Genomic DNA, 15,851 nt, shown 5'->3' with positions numbered 1-15,851 from the left:
ATATTCTGCCATTCTCCTCTACATAAGCAAACGCTTTAATTACTTAATACATTGCAACACTTACAGGATGTGGCCTGGCAGTGGCCTAGGAAGGTTTGATACTGACTCTCCATGGTTTCCTGGGAAAAGTCAATTTCCCTAGGCTTTGAGAGCCTCTCCTTCCCCCACTCCGTGCGTGCTCTCTATATGTTACAGCTTCCTGGTTTGTGCAGTGGGTTGAGGTTTTGACCCTTAGTTCTCACAACAGTTATACTAGAGTCTTAAAATTAGGCTATACTGGAATGTTTATGTGTCTGCTTAGAGTGGAATTCCTCTGTTCAACCTGACCTAGTTGGAAAGAGTTCCTGTATAATTTTAAATGTGAGAAATGATATTTATTTCTTCATAAAATTTAATCACACCTATGGGGTGAAAATACAGATCTCGTAAATGGACTTACTGCGTGCCTTTAAGTTGGTCTGCACAGCATCCATTTTTTTCTACTACACCCTAGAGATTACAGCAAAAAAGAAAGAAAGAAAACGCAAAAACTTAGGAAACAAACATCCAGAGAGGCGTTTAAACTGTTCAACTCACTTAGCACTGCTGTGCCATACATTTCTCAAATGCTCTAGAGCATATTCAGCTAAGTGGATCTTCTAACAAATTGGATGCCTCTTCTTTGACACGGGGGTGTGTTTTGTTTTTAATCTTCTTTACAGATTTATTGGAAACGATTTCCTACAGAATTTCCTCCGGTGATCCCTACGGAAGGTTTTCCATTGACCCGCAGTATGGAATCATCCGCACTAAGAAGCAGCTCGACCATGAAGCCCATTATCACACCCTTCTCACAGTCCAGTCACAGTTGGGAAGCTCCCCTGTCTACAGCAGTGCCCAGGTCAACATAACCGTGATTGACGTCAATGACAACCCTCCAGTGTTTGTGTCGGAATCTGACCAGATTAATATATCGCGAAGCATGGTGCCTGGCGCAGCTCTTTACATCGCTCATGCGGAGGACAAAGACAGTGGGCTAAATGGTGCAGTCCGGTACGCCATTGTAAGCAATCGATCAAGTATTTTTACCATTGATCCCGTTCTCGGGGTACTGTACCTTGCCAGAACTTTGGATAGTGATAAACAGCATGAACACACGGAGGTGCACATTGCAGCAGAAGATCATGGAAGTCCTCCCTTGAGTTCTCTGTTGATCCTACGAGTGGTAATCGATGAGCATAAGGGATGCCCCACATTGACTTTTGAAAATTTGGTGTATCAGGTGGAAGTCAGTGAAGCAGCACCCATAGGTGTCAGAATTCTGCAAATCCAAGCCCGGAAGTTAGATCCCCAGCGTACCCCTGGGAATGTTGTGTACTCCTTGGAGCATAACATGGATTCTGCTTCATTTAGAATTGATCCAGAAGCAGGTGTGATCTACCTACGGAATCCTTTAGATTATGAACTTACACAAATGCATAGTTTTAGAGCCTTTGTTACTAGCACAGCAGATAAGTCAGGGCAGAATGCAAGTACAACAGTGATAGTTAACGTAATGGATGAAAATGACAATTCTCCTGTGTTTTTGCGTGATGCCTATTTTTTTGACGTGGAGGAGAGTTCGTTAGCCCAAGGTGTGGTTGGCACAATAGCCGCAGTTGACAAGGACTCTGGAAGAAATGCGCAGCTCTCCTATTTCCTCTTATCAGATGGAAAATATTTCAAAATCAATTCCAATACAGGTAATAAGTTTTAATAATCTTCCCTGTTCTCCTTGCGGGATGTTAAGCTTTCTGCTAAACTAGAGTGTTTGTCCTCTCTCTCTCTCTCCTCTCTCTCTCTCTCTCTCTGTGTGTGTGTGTGTGTGTGAATGAATATAATTTGCATGTCCAAATTCAGGGTGAAAACAGTGGGACATAACAGGCAGACAAAAGAGAGAACAACTGAATTCTCTCCACTGGTGGATCTAGCTTCTGCATACACTCAAAACTCATGATAGGCTTTGCAAAGTGAATTGTCAGTATATTAAAAAGTCAGAAATGTAAATAATATTACCTGCACGTCACTTGGTAGTATTCTTTCTTTCTCTCTCTTTCTTTCTTTCTTTCTTTCTTTCTTTCTTTCTTTCTTTCTTTCTTTTACCTTTGAGCTATTATTGAGCAGTGATCAGCAGCTCAAAGGAACAAGCATGGTCCTGCTGATGCCATCACAAGTACCTGTGAAAACTGCTAGCAAAGATGGTTACAGATCACTGTCGGGGATAACACTCAAACCCCTGCAAAAGTGCAAAGTTGGATGGCAAGCAGTTCCACCATTCCACACATACATTACATACGGTCTGAGCAGATGACTTCCAGGACAGATGCTGGTCAGACTTACCAGTCTGATACCTTCATACTTTTTTCATGCCCATCTCTGAATCTTAACACATTTGCAATCTTCCATTTGTATCTTCCCAGGCCTGCCCTGGGACCTGCCTTTTCCTAATACTATCCCATCCTTACCATACCTGACATCTCTTCTCCTTTAACTGATCCACTGGCTTTCAGTTTGTTGTGTTGCTATCAGCTGACTTTCCATTGTTCTTCCTGGTGAAGGATCTACCCTGATCTCAATTTATACCTACTGCTTGCTCCCTTCCACTGTACTATATCTGTAGCTGGAACTCTTGCGGCTTTGGACACAATTCAAGGACATTGGTGTGAAAATGTTTAATAATTTTGTATCACAACTCTATGTGAAATGTAGGATTAGCATTTGAGGAGGTGAAGGTCGCTGGATGAATCGAATGCCAAAACCCAGGATAAACAAAGACAGGTATTTTAACAAGATAAAATGAAACGTTGAAAATCAATCAGAAGGGATTGTGTAATAAAAAGTCAGGCACGAGCGACAGAGCTAGCTGGCGGGAGAGGCCTTGTACTACACAGATGTGGAATCTGAGACTACTCTCCACTGCTTGCTGTCTGGAAAATGAGGAAAGCAGAATGGCTAATATAGCCGGGTTTAGAGAGATAGTGTGAGATCAAAGAAATACAGCACAGTTCCATAGGAATGGATTTCTTACGAAGCACCCAAAATCCTGCGATAAAGAAGGCCAGCTGGTCGTGGTAAGGGGCTGCAGGGCTGCAGAATATCCTCAGCTCCTACAGCAAAGTGAAGAAAATGCTTGCTGGTCCCCCCAAAGGGTCTTTGATGAGAAGTCCCTGGTATATGATGTCTCGTCCAGCTGGCTAACAACTAAAATCATTTTTGCTCTTTTCTGCTGGCTGGAAGAAGGAAATATTTTGGCTTCTTTAGAGCAGCCATCTGGCTTTAAAGTTAGCTGTTTCTGTGTGAAGTGGAGTCACTTGGAGTCCAGCGAAGTTATAATGACCCCAGGGTACACAAATATATGCTGAGTGACAGGATCTCTCTTGGCTTTCTGTAGTATGCAGTGTGCATATCAAGTGACTGACGTGGTTAAGGCAGAGTGTGCTATAAAGCGTGCGCAGCTTGTTAAAACCTGTTATATGCAGCCCATAATTCTCTTTTTTTTATCACTGTTTCCCCCAACCCCCCACCAGGTGAAATTATAAACTGGGTTGCATTAGACTATGAACAGCAGGCTCACCACTACCTGATTGCTCTGGTGACTGACCACGGGGTCCCGCAACATAATGCCACAATAACAGTCTATATCTCTGTTACCGATCTCAATGACAACCCCCCATGCTTCCCGCAGCTTCTGTCTGGAGCAGAGCTACATGTCAAGGTTTGAACAGATTGAAATCCCTTTCTTTCTCATCCATGTGTAACTTGAAGAAGCACCTTTGTGTCACGTATGAATGCTATTAATGTGTGACAGAATGTGAAAGAGTTGTTTTTAAATGAAACGCATGTTCCAACCAGTGTAGGTGTTAAATTTGCGTTTTACAGACCATTGTAAGCAAAAAGGCCTTTTAAACCACAGAGTGTCTTACTGCAGCACACAATAATTTTTAAAAATTTGTTTTGAGCACCATCTTGTGGTTAGAATATGGGGAAACGGCTGAAAAGCACAGTTGGCACATAATCAGGGTAAGCATGATTCTAATATATCAAACTACTGAGATAAAATCTGTTTAAACTTAATTTTCAGTTTACTGTAGCCTACATTTGCTGCACATGCTACTAGTCCATAGACATGTTGGTTATATGCAGCTGCTTATCCCACACAATGGGAATGCTTGATCAGGGTCCGTGGGACCCAGACTACTTAATTTACTTTTCACATTTTTATCAATTAGTTCTTCACATTGCCTAACGTAATGCAACTTCTGCATGACTTGGAATTTTGAACTGCCCAAATGTTCTTTTTGAACTGCCCATTCCCCCACCCTCTAAAAGCCCATTTTTTGGGTCTGGATGCCCATTAAAAAGCCTTTCCTTTTGCACTCTGCCAGTCCTTCTTAGCGCTTTAGTTTTGAACCTTCCTTTAATGTATATTAATTTAGTTGGTCTTTCTTCTGTGGAAAGTCTAATTTTAATCAATCTGCTTGCTATTAGGTTTTGGAAGGGCAACCAGCAGGAACCCTGGTTGCCACCATGTTTGCTAAGGACCTTGATTCTGGGAACAGTGGGATCGTGTTATATTCATTGTCCTCAGGTAAAAAAATCCTTACTTCTCAAGTACAGATAAGAAAGTGCACGATATCCAGATACATTGGGCAAAGTTGTAACCGTACAACATAAACTGAGGGCAAAGATCTGTTCTTGGCTGCTCTTGGAAACTTCTCTTTTCTGAATCAAACACTGATTCAAGTTTATTAAGTGAAATTCCCACATCTCTCCATCGCATGTGGCATGCTGCCTGTTTATTATGAGGTATATTCAGTTTTAAATGTGAGAGTTGCAAAAATGTCCGATTTTCAAACTTATTGACATGTCTCTCTTCATGCATTCATGATCTTTGTAATATCGGGAGTAGCTCTCTTTACCTTTTTATCCTTCCACGCTTGTTTTTGTTGCGTTTAGCATTCTTAATCGAAAGCTCTGACTTAGTATTACCAACTTAATCCTGGGTGTGCTAAGTAAAATATGTTCAGTATAGTTTAGGATTTCATCTGTTATAGGCAGATGCTTTCACCGTCCCAGTGGGAAAATGACCTTTCCTTTCCCATGACTAACTGGAAATCTTCTTCCTATAGGAATTGACCATGACAGTCTGGGACAGGGATCAAAAGATAATGGGAGCAAACAATGGGGGCTTGTGTAGATCCTATTTCATCCTTTGTTGGGTCGAATGTTTGCTGGAGAGAATTCTGCAGCAAAACTGTATTTGCAGTCATGTCCTGCTCATTGGCTTCCCACAGTCTTCTGGTTGGTCACTTTGAGAACAGGACACTGGACTCTGAAAGCAGTATGCTGGTCTAATCCTGAAGTGTTCTTATCTTTCCTTTTACTAGGTCCTAGTTTTGGCTTATTTATTAAAAAAAAAATTAAATTGCAGGTCTAAAATGACCCTCTCTAGTGCTAACGTTCTGTGATCATGCACTGCACATTTATTCTGGAGTCATTGAACAGAAAACAGTGACAGAGCCTCCAGCTTTTTACAGTCCTTATTAAAAAGAGCAAAAGGAGGAAGCTTAAAAAAAAAAGTCCCATGGAAACCTAACAGACCAATATTTTATTGCTGTCTTATGAGTTAGGCTATAGCCTATTAAAATTCATGCCTAGATACCAGTGCTCGAAACTCTCATTGTTCTAGGTGCATTTTGCAGCAGGGAATTTCATTAGTGTGAGCAGTTTCTGAGCTCTGAGTGCACTAGTACGCCTAAGATTTTGGATTAAAACTGCAGAGTGGAAGGAAAGGAGGAGCTTTTTCTGCCTCTCCACTTCCAGCTACTCTCTGAAGACTGGAGAAGAGACACTCTGAAGAATATTAGGGGGATGGGCAGCGAAAGGACCAGACCATGTGAAAAATGAACATAACATTTTAGCTGCAGTTCATTCATTTTAGCTTTGTATTCTTGCTATAAAAAAGTTTGCCTAGACATTCTGTTGTTGTGCCCATAACTTAGGTTTGAGGTGCCATTTAGCTCCTAGCTTTCATATCTCAGTTTCTAATGCTGCTTGATACATTAATAGTAGTCTTTGAAACATGACTATTCACTTTTGCAACATAAAACAAATGGCCGAACTTCATTTTTGAAACAACCATTTTTTACACTATTCACATTCAACTATCATTGCTATTTATCCTTAAATGTTGGCTTTTTTTTCTTAGCAAAGTTGTGATTATTAGCCCATTTGAATCGAGAATAACTCGTGTCACTAAATTTAAAACTGGTAGAGAATAATGCAATCTTAATACAGATGAATTTTACATTTCTCAACTGCTATGCTTCAACATAGCTCCAATTTGCATCCCAGAGTCAGCTTATACTTGTCATAATTATTTGTTGGTGAATGAACTCAAACTAAAGTACCATGAAGACCAAATTACCTCTTTTCCTTAACAGAGAAAGAACAGTTACTACTTCCTAAAGTCCTCCCAGGAAGTCTTGTAGCCTAACATACTTTCACATACTGCATGTGATATCTTGGGGGAAAGCAAGAAATCCAGACTTCACTAACCCCACAATGACTAGCTCATTCATTCCTAATTGTGAGAAACTGGATACGTGAAACCTGTTTTCTGGGCCTCTCCATGGAAGTAAACCATGGAAGTTGGAGACTGCCTTCCTGAACCACTAGGGTTAGGGTATGCTAGAAAATAGAGACTACAGCTGGTGCAGAGCATTATTGTTTGGCTCCTGAGGGAATGGGCTGTCAGATCCTGGTGCTGCTTCTTCCTGTTTTTATTCTTGGGTGCAGGCGTCAAGAAATCCCTCTGGCCCTTAGGTTAAAAAAGGGGGAAATACCCATTGTTCTTCATGATAAACTTAACTCACTGACAATTACCATTCACTTTTCCTTCTGATTTGGACTCTGGGTTAGGCGAGTAAAATGGTTTTGACTTAGGCATGTGTTGCAGAGTCCTTGGGCAGTAGGATGTTATTATTATTATTATCATTATTTATTAAATTTGTATACCAGCCTTCATCCATAGATCTCAGGGTGCTTCACAGCATTAAAATTTCAAGATAAAAAACACAAAAGACATAATTAAAACAAAAATAAATACCTCCCCCCCCCCACCACTCTCATAACACATTTAAAAGAGTATCAGGTGTTAATCAGCCAAAAGGTTGGCTGAAGAGGAACGTTTTTGCCTAGAACTTAAAAGGTTTATAATGAAGGCCTCCCTCAGGCATCCTGTGTGCTCTTCAGGCCATGTCCCTTAATATTTGGTAAGGCCAACAAAGCTGTTACCTCATCCTCTGTGTTTCCAGAGGGCCTAAAATCCATATAGATGCTACACAAGTATTTTGGAGTGGCTCTTATAGTGCCTTTGCAGGGACAAATGCAACCACACCTTGTTGCAGCAGCTCTGGATTATTTCTATGTGTGTTCTACAGCTGTGATCCTTGCGTCTTGTCCATTGAACTGTGCATGTACAGTGGTGCCTCGCAAGACGAAATTAATTCGTTCTGCGAGTTTTTTCGTCTTGTGAATTTTTCGTCTTGCAAAGCACGGTTTCCCATAGGAAATACATTGATGGTTTCCCATAGGAATGCATTGACGTTTTCGTCTTGCAAAGCAAGCCCATAGGGAAATTCGTCTTGCGAAGCAACTCAAAAAACAAAAAACTCTTTCGTCTTGTGAGTTTTTCGTCTTGTGAGGCATTCAACTTGCGAGGTACCACTGTACTTGCTATTAGGACAAGAGACAGAAGTACTGTACTTCCATAAGGTGCTTGGGGGAAAGTTCAGTTCACTCTAGCTTTTGCAGCCAGTGGCTTTCAGAACATGCTGCACTGGTTTACTGGCTCCCATCTCTTGTTTAGTGGAGGTTTTCTGACAAGAATTGTTCCTTTGCAGACTGAATAAAAGTTGTAGGTGTCAGCTGATGCCGATAGCCGAAACTCAGCATTTAGCAGGAGATTATTTATGAAAATATTTAATAGTGCAGAATCAATATTTGGGAATTGTTGTAAAATGTAGTCAAGTGCAGAATGGTTGCATTAAATTATATTTTATCCCCATTGTCAGGTTTTTTTGTTCTGCTCTGGTTACCACTTGAAATAATTCCAAAGCAACAGAAACTATTTTGTGCCAATTTTTCACCAAAATTGTTTCTCATCTTGTTTTATGGTCCGTAAGTATACACATGGGCATTTATATTGATAGTTATGCAGTGTAACCAATCTGTTCTATCTTCAGTATACACCCAATGTTTATTGAAGTCATCTGTTGCAGTCACTCAGGATTGTATTAGACAAAGTAGTTCTGTGATAGAAGTTCTCCCGCTACTTTTCTCCCCCTCCCCAGATCTGCTCTGGCTCAGGGAACCCCCATAACATGTCTATGGGATGCATATGGAGGGGAATATGAGGGGCAGTTCCACTGTGCAGCCAGAAATCGAACTAATGGGACTACTTTGTTGATACCACCTCAGGACTTAAGTTTGTTCTGTGATGTGCTGTTTCTATAGCACTTCTTAATGTGCAAGTATATTAATAGTGATGTATCTTTTTCAGGAGAAAGTTTAGGCCATTTCCAGATTGACAGCAGCAGTGGTGAGTTAAGGACCACTGAAGCTCTTTTCTACAATTGGCGTTCAAGCTACCAAATGGCAATCACTGCAGCTGATCAGGGAGTCCCTCCTCTTCAAGGACGAGTAGTCATCACTGTGGAGGTATTGATTTGAAACAGACATTGTTTTCTTGAAGTACCGTATTTTTCGCTCTATAAGACACACCAGACCACAAGACGCACCTAGTTTTTGGAGGAGGAAAACAAGAAAAAAGATATTCTGAATCTCAGAAGCCAGAACAGCAAGAGGGTTCGCTACGCAGTGAAAGCAGCAATCCCTCTTGCTGTTCTGGCTTCTGGGATAGCTGTGCAGCCTGCATTCGCTCCATAAGACGCACACACATTTCCCCTTACTTTTTAGGAGGGAAAAAGTGAGTCTTATAGAGCAAAAAATATGGTATATGGAGCACAAACCAGTTAGAACATGCCTGGAGCACCCTCTCCCCCACAATCCATATATTTCTCTGCTGAGACAATACTGGAAAGGGAAAATGTTTCACTCAATTTTAAATATAGGAACTGCAAATTTTGTTCCAAACATTTCTGCCTCATTAAGGGGAAGCCATCAGCAAGAGTGAGAAAGGCAATACACTTTTTAAAAAAGAGAAATTAGTGGGAAACTTGCAAACACTCTGAAACACACACACACATACACACGTGTGTGTGTCTTGATTGCAAACTAAGTTAGTTGCACTTGGGTCCCATTGAAAGCAATGTGAAATAAATTTCATTGTAATCAATTACAGCTTGTGATCAGTGGGACCTAATTATGAATAATTTAGACGGGATCCAACTCTCTGTCTTTATCAGATTGTTCCTTTGCCTGACACTGTTGGCCTGATCAGAGACTTTTTAAAGAGAACTTACTGTCCTCTGAACCAAACCCTGGGAACCTCCTGAGATTGCTTTTCTGAATACACTCACTTATCATCACTGTTGTTGGTTTGTGCCATTATGACCAAACAAAAGTGACAAATTGGAATTGTGCAAATGCAGGCAGTGTTGAGCATGATTTAACCTGGTGCATTTCAAACCACAGTTGCTATTCTGTCAGGGGATATACTTACTGATTAGCTTCAGTAAAGGAGACTTGCTGGCCCCTGTGTAGAAAGACCATACCTTACAAAGTTTGAATAAATACCTTTAAGTTTTTTAGTAGGAGCACTGTAATACACACACACACACACACACACACACTGTGTTGAGATAACATTTGTGGTTTGCACAGTGAGTACTGTGCAAGTTATGCACAAGATTGCATATATTAAGGAGATTTGCACCTTTTGTAGTTTGCCACTTTTAATTTGTTTTTGAAATGGTGCAGCCTCCTTTTCCCAATATTCCTTCCTCAATTATGGGCCTTCATCAAGACCTCTGTTGCCAGATAAATATAAGATTCATAGCACATTGCCAAAAAGAAGGTAACTTTAGTTAGTTTTAAAGAATCCTCTAGTAGTTTTTCCTGATTATGCGACTGTTGGGTTATGATTCTTGGAAGTGCTTGAGACTGTTAGAAAGATTTGCACCAAAGCAATTCCTGCTGTGATTTGATAACCTTTCTGCAAAATCAATTGATAGATTAAACCATTTATCGTGTTTTGTGTGGGCTGTATTCTTACAAGCACAGGAACTCTTTCGGCTATTAGGGAATGATAAATTTGTGGCTGAGGAATAGGCGTCGGCAAGAAGCCTCTTCTAAGTGTAAACACTTGTGCTGCTTGTTGAATTCCTGAGGTATATTAGCATTAGCTGAAGTACATGCGCTCAGGCTGTGAACAATGAATGTCCTAGAAAAAGTAAAGTATATTTTCAATAAATAAGAGCAGTATTAGTGCTGTTTGCTTGTTTGCTTTTCAAACTTTGTTCTTTTGTTTCAGGTAATCCCACTTCCCCAAGGAAGATCTGTTCCCTCTCCAAACATCAGACATTTTGTTCTACCAGAAAATTTTAGGCCTGCGCAAATGCTGGGTTCTCTAAAATTGCCTCATCAGCACCCATATTCCAACAGAAAACAGCATTTTAGCATATTTGAAGAAGATTCTGATGCTCCATTTGAAATCGACAGTGCTACTGGGGATCTGTTTCTTTCCAAGGAACTTGATTATGAAACAGTATCTCACTACTTCCTTAGAGTTGTTGTGAATGAATACCCAAATAGTTCTCCACAGAATAATACTTTTTTCCTCAGTATTGATGTCAAAGATGAAAACGACCACTCACCATCTTTCCAGGATGACTTTGTTGTAATTGGGATAGAGGAGAATGTGCCCGTTGGCACCTTGGTGTACACGTTTAATGCAAAAGATGGAGATGGAAGTTTCTTAAACAGCAACCTTCAGTATTCTATACACGGGAATGACTTCACTGAAAATCCATTTCTCATTCACCCCTCTTATGGTAGCTTAATCACAGCAGTTCCTCTTGACCGAGAGATGACTCCATTTGTTGTCCTGACAGTATCGGCAACAGATCAGGCTGCAAACATGACTGATCGCAGGCAGAGTTCATTGACAGCAAAAGTCATCATTTTAGATGTCAACGATAACCACCCTAGCTTCGTCTCATCTCCTCTTTCTTATGTTAGAGAAGACGCAGAGGTAGGCTCATTAGTGCATCACATACTTGCACGAGATCTAGACCAAGGAAGGAATGGACAAGTCACATACCATCTTCTCTCAAATAACGAAGACCATCCATTTGTAATAGATAAAACTGCAGGTAAGGGTAACAAGGGCCAAGTTAGCCCCATAGAAGTCACACTGGGGATTCTTTCCATCTCCTTTTTAAAAATTGAACTCTTGAAAGCAACTTTTTGATTGAACATAGAGCAAAAGTGTTGTGGAAACTTGTAAACATTCACCAGCTTCCACAGAATTTAACATACTGTATTTTTTGCTCCATGACTCACTTTTTCTCTCCTAAAAAGTAAGGAGAAATGTGTGTGGGTCTTATGGAGTGAATGCAGGCTACGCAGCTATCCCAGAAGCCAGAACAGCAAGAGGGATTGCTGCTTTCACTGCGCAGTGATCCCTCTTGCTGTTCTGGCTTCTGAGATTCAGAATATTTTTTTCTTGTTTTCCTCCTCCAAAAACTAGTTGCGTCTTGTGGTCTTATGGAGCGAAAAATATGGTATATTAAAGGACTGTAGAAATGCATGGTCCAATTGAGTGTATCGCACAGGGTGTGTGAAAATAAGGCATAGGTGTTTGTTCCCTTGAGGCCAGCTTTTCCAGCTGACCTGGAGAAGTTGAGGCAGAAAGTCTTATGTAATATCTCTTCTGCTGCAGTGGAGAATGAGTGGCTCAAGGAAGGGGGGTGTCATTTTGATGAAAATGATCCCTTAAAGGGGACTTTTCCCTTGTGGATATAGCAGGCAAAGGCAAATCTTCTTTATGGTAATGTTTTCTCTGTACTTTAGCAACTCAGACCTTGGTTTGGCATCTGAACTATAGTTTGCACAAACCATCGATTTGACACGAGAGCTGAACTGAGCCATAGCAAAGCTTTACTGAAACACCAACTTCATTAGGAGAAATTTTATATCCTTACGACAATTTTCCCTCTTACAACAGGACTGCTAACTACTGCCTTTGCTTTGGATCATGAACACCAAGAATATTACAACCTGACCATTGTGGCCCTTGATAATGGTACCCCAGCTCTGTCTGCAACTCAGAGTCTGACAATAATTGTTGTCGATGTGAATGACGAAGTTCCAGTGTTTACCAGATCTCTATATGAATCTTTCATCTGTGAAAATGAAGATCCAGGAGCAGTTGTCATTAAAGTTGAAGCCATAGATAAAGATTCAGGTAGTTTGCTTTCTACAATAAAATAAAATAAAAATGACAAATTCACATTATTTTGACATCAACCTTTGAATCTGAAACAATGCCAACAATCCTGTGCTTTGATAAATGCACTCACAAGCTCCTAAGTTGAAGATTGATTCCCCCCATTTATTGCCTGCCGTGATCAGCAGTGGTTCTCAAGGATCTCAGGTTTTTCTTATCACCTGCTGTCTGATTCTTTTTTAACTAGTGATGCAAATAATCAAAGATTGAGCCTTCTGCATGCAAAATATGCTTTCCGTTTTGCTATAGCCTATCCTTTAGGGCCTGTAGTTGTTAAACTACAGGCCAGGCATTTGTGGAAAGGAGTAAATGAAGAAGAGTGGGATGATCTGGAGGACGGTTTTGTCTTTTATCCACCAGTAGCCCAGCTTTATTGGGACGTGGGTGGCGCTGTGGGTTAAACCACAGAGCCTAGGACTTGCTGATCAGAAGGTCAGCAGTACGAATCCCCACGACAGGGTAAGCTCCCATTGCTCGGTCCCTGCTCCTGCCAACCTAGCAGTTCAAAAGCACGTCAAAGTGCAAGTAGATAAATAGGTACCGCTCCAGTGGGAAGGTAAATGGCGTTTCCAAGTGCTGTTCTGGTTCGCCAGAAGCGGCTTAGTCATGCTGGCCACATGACCCGGAAGCTGTACGCTGGTTCCCTTGGCTAATAAAGTGAGATGAGCGCCGCAACCCCAGAGTCAGTCACGACTGGACCTAATGGTCAGGGGTCCCTTTACCTTTACCTACCCAAGCTTTGGATGGATTGAATGCCTCCAGCAGTTGAGTACTAGTGAGCCACACTAAATTTCCGAGCATAACTAGGTATTTAGTGTTTTGAGGAGCACTCTTCTTGGCCATTTATTTTCTTCTATCTCAAAAGCATTTTTTTTTAAAAAAAAAAGGGGACACATTTAATATAAATTGGAAACATGCATTAATATCATTTGGCCAGAGTGGGGCACTGTAATCCCAGCATCTGTTTTTCTCTCCATTACAGCTGAAAAGAGATTGTGACCTACAGGAGCAAACCTTTTCTAAACATAAAAAGTAACAGCACAAACGCTTCCTTTGCATTTTAATGTTCCCCAAATGCTAACGTTAGAAGTAAAAGGAGAGGTTCAGCTCCTGTGGAATTTTCCCTAAGCAAAAATACTTCCAAAATTCTAGGGTATAGGATCGGTTGCATCTGTTAATGTTCCATGGATTTTAGTGAGATTTAAGTTTACCTAGCTGGGCATGCAATGACAGTGATGGCAGAGCATCCACTGGTCTTGTAAAGAAGCTTGAGTGACAGAGGACTTGATAGGAAATTGGCTATAGGTGTTCATAATTCCTGAATAAATCAAGCTAAAGAGGAAGGTATTTGCCTCTCTGCTCCTCTCCTGTCCGGTAAGCTTCATGTCTAATATTACCGTTTCTGCTGAAGAATGCTTTTGTAATTTCCCCCACAGAAGCATGCACCTGAAAACATTATATTGGAATTAGCGGTCCATGAAAATGTTTGTGTGGTGATGCTATTACAAGAATCCAGGAAGGACCTAGGGACTTGCTCTTGGGGTTCCATGAAATAGCACTACCCATGAAGAGTTCCTAAGTCATGTTTTTCATATGTATGCTTGCAGAGATAACAGAAAAATTTGCACCACAACTTTATACATAGACTTGGATCGTAAGTTATGTACAAGTAAACTTAAAGTGGAACAGCTACCTGGTGGACCTGTGTGGTTCCAGATCATCATATTGCATTGTTTTTAATGTTGATGTTAACTACAGCACTATAAGCAAGACTACTTAAAAGATGGAGGCTTGAGTACAAAGAGATGCATTTTCTGGTGGTTACATCAGGGCAAGATTTTGGACAGGTCTCCAGGGTCTCACTTAAAAGAATAGGCAGGTTCCAGACACAGCATTGCTGACTTACCAGTTTTTGAGTGAGGCATTAACTTCCAAAGAAGTTCCTCTTTGGAACTTCCTCTTTGGAAATTAACTTCCAAAGAGGAACCCCTACCATACCAATAAGCTGCATTGAATCCAGAATCTAAAATGGCCTAATTGTGCCATTTTGTACTTTGCGAGAGGTGGGGTTTCTCAGTATCTCCCTTGGAAAACCTCCTCCAACCCAGTGTAGCATTCAGCAAGCTGGTCCCCAAACTGAATCTGTCTGTCTGTATCTGTAATACAGACAGATATTTAACTTTTACCTAGCTGCAAGTCATATACAATAACCTGAGATGCATACTTGTTATCCTCTCTGCAAAATGTAGGATTAAATCCATTATACTTAATAGCACCAGTTATTTTGCTGTATAACACGTTATGAAAATGGTGCCATGCTTTCCTCGGGAGAGCACTGAAACCACAAGAAATATGGGAACAATTTATTCTGAAGCAATAAAGGATGCGAATGGGAAACAGAGTTCCCACTACAGAAGGCATACAGCTATAGCAAGAAGCAAACAGCTGCTAAAGTTCATAAACAACATTTTCTCCCGCAGCACTGAGGAGAGTGGTATTGATTTTGCATGGTAACGAAGTATTACAGAACGCCATATAAACTGTAGTTGCAGCTACCCCATTCTTAAGTAAGGTGCACGAATAACAGTCAAGAAGGCGGGGTTCTCAAGTAGCGAAACACACCTCCTTTAGGTGGCTGGGCATTTGCTGGATGGTGACAAGGGCATTCTAGATCAGAGTTATCAGTCTTTTCATGCTGAGGTCCATGTGTAGGGTGAAAGACTGAATCTGTAGTGGAATTGAGGGGGCAAGATTAAATGAGGGGAGAACCACCTTGAGCTCCTTGGAGCAATAAATAAGTGCAATCAGTCAATCAAACAAACACGTTCTAAACGCAGCATAAGGGGTCTTTATAGTATAGTGTATTTTAAAATGGGGTTTTAGAGTTTTTAGGGGTTTTTGAATGTTTTATGTAGTTTTGTAGTAGTTTTGTGGTAGTTTTATGTAGTTTTTCAATTTCATTGATCTGCATGGGACAATGACAGTAAAGATATCGTATAACAAACAAACAAACAAACAAACAAACAAACAAACAAACAAACGGTATGTTTGGCTTCTGGTTCTTATTGTAGTTGCCAACACCATGTGTTCCATAGCCAATTTTCAGTTGGTTTCACCACAAAGTAGTTAAAAATATCACTTTGTAATGTGATAAGAATAGTGTATTTAAACTACCCTATTTTTAATATGAGGTTGTTTGTTTTATTAAGGCTACGTCTGCTGCTTGTGGGCAATGCAGAAATACAGGGGCTACGTGTCCATAACGACTTGGAAAACTGTTGTATACAGAGTTGGTCGCCTAGCCCAATATTGGCCGCCTAGCCCAATATGGCTTCTCTGAGTGGCTGCAGCTGAATTTAGG

The 15,851-nt window shown here is 40.8% G+C and overlaps 1 protein-coding gene across 1 annotated transcript in view; it reads left to right on the top strand.

Moving 5' to 3' along the window:
• Positions 1-15,851, top strand: part of DCHS2 (dachsous cadherin-related 2) — a 108,296-nt gene that overhangs the window by 67,558 nt on the left and 24,887 nt on the right. The window contains exons 5-10 of the mRNA XM_083456970.1: positions 702-1,721; positions 3,546-3,733; positions 4,507-4,606; positions 8,582-8,739; positions 10,514-11,354; positions 12,209-12,448. Of these exons, the coding sequence (XP_083313096.1) occupies positions 702-1,721; positions 3,546-3,733; positions 4,507-4,606; positions 8,582-8,739; positions 10,514-11,354; positions 12,209-12,448 (2,547 nt within the window). The remainder of the gene's footprint in view (positions 1-701; positions 1,722-3,545; positions 3,734-4,506; positions 4,607-8,581; positions 8,740-10,513; positions 11,355-12,208; positions 12,449-15,851) is intronic.

The sequence above is a fragment of the Podarcis tiliguerta genome (assembly GCF_965153285.1).
Source record: "Podarcis tiliguerta genome assembly, chromosome: 9".
In the NCBI taxonomy this organism is placed as follows: domain Eukaryota; kingdom Metazoa; phylum Chordata; class Lepidosauria; order Squamata; family Lacertidae; genus Podarcis; species Podarcis tiliguerta.
This window is presented reverse-complemented; position numbering and strand designations above follow the sequence as displayed.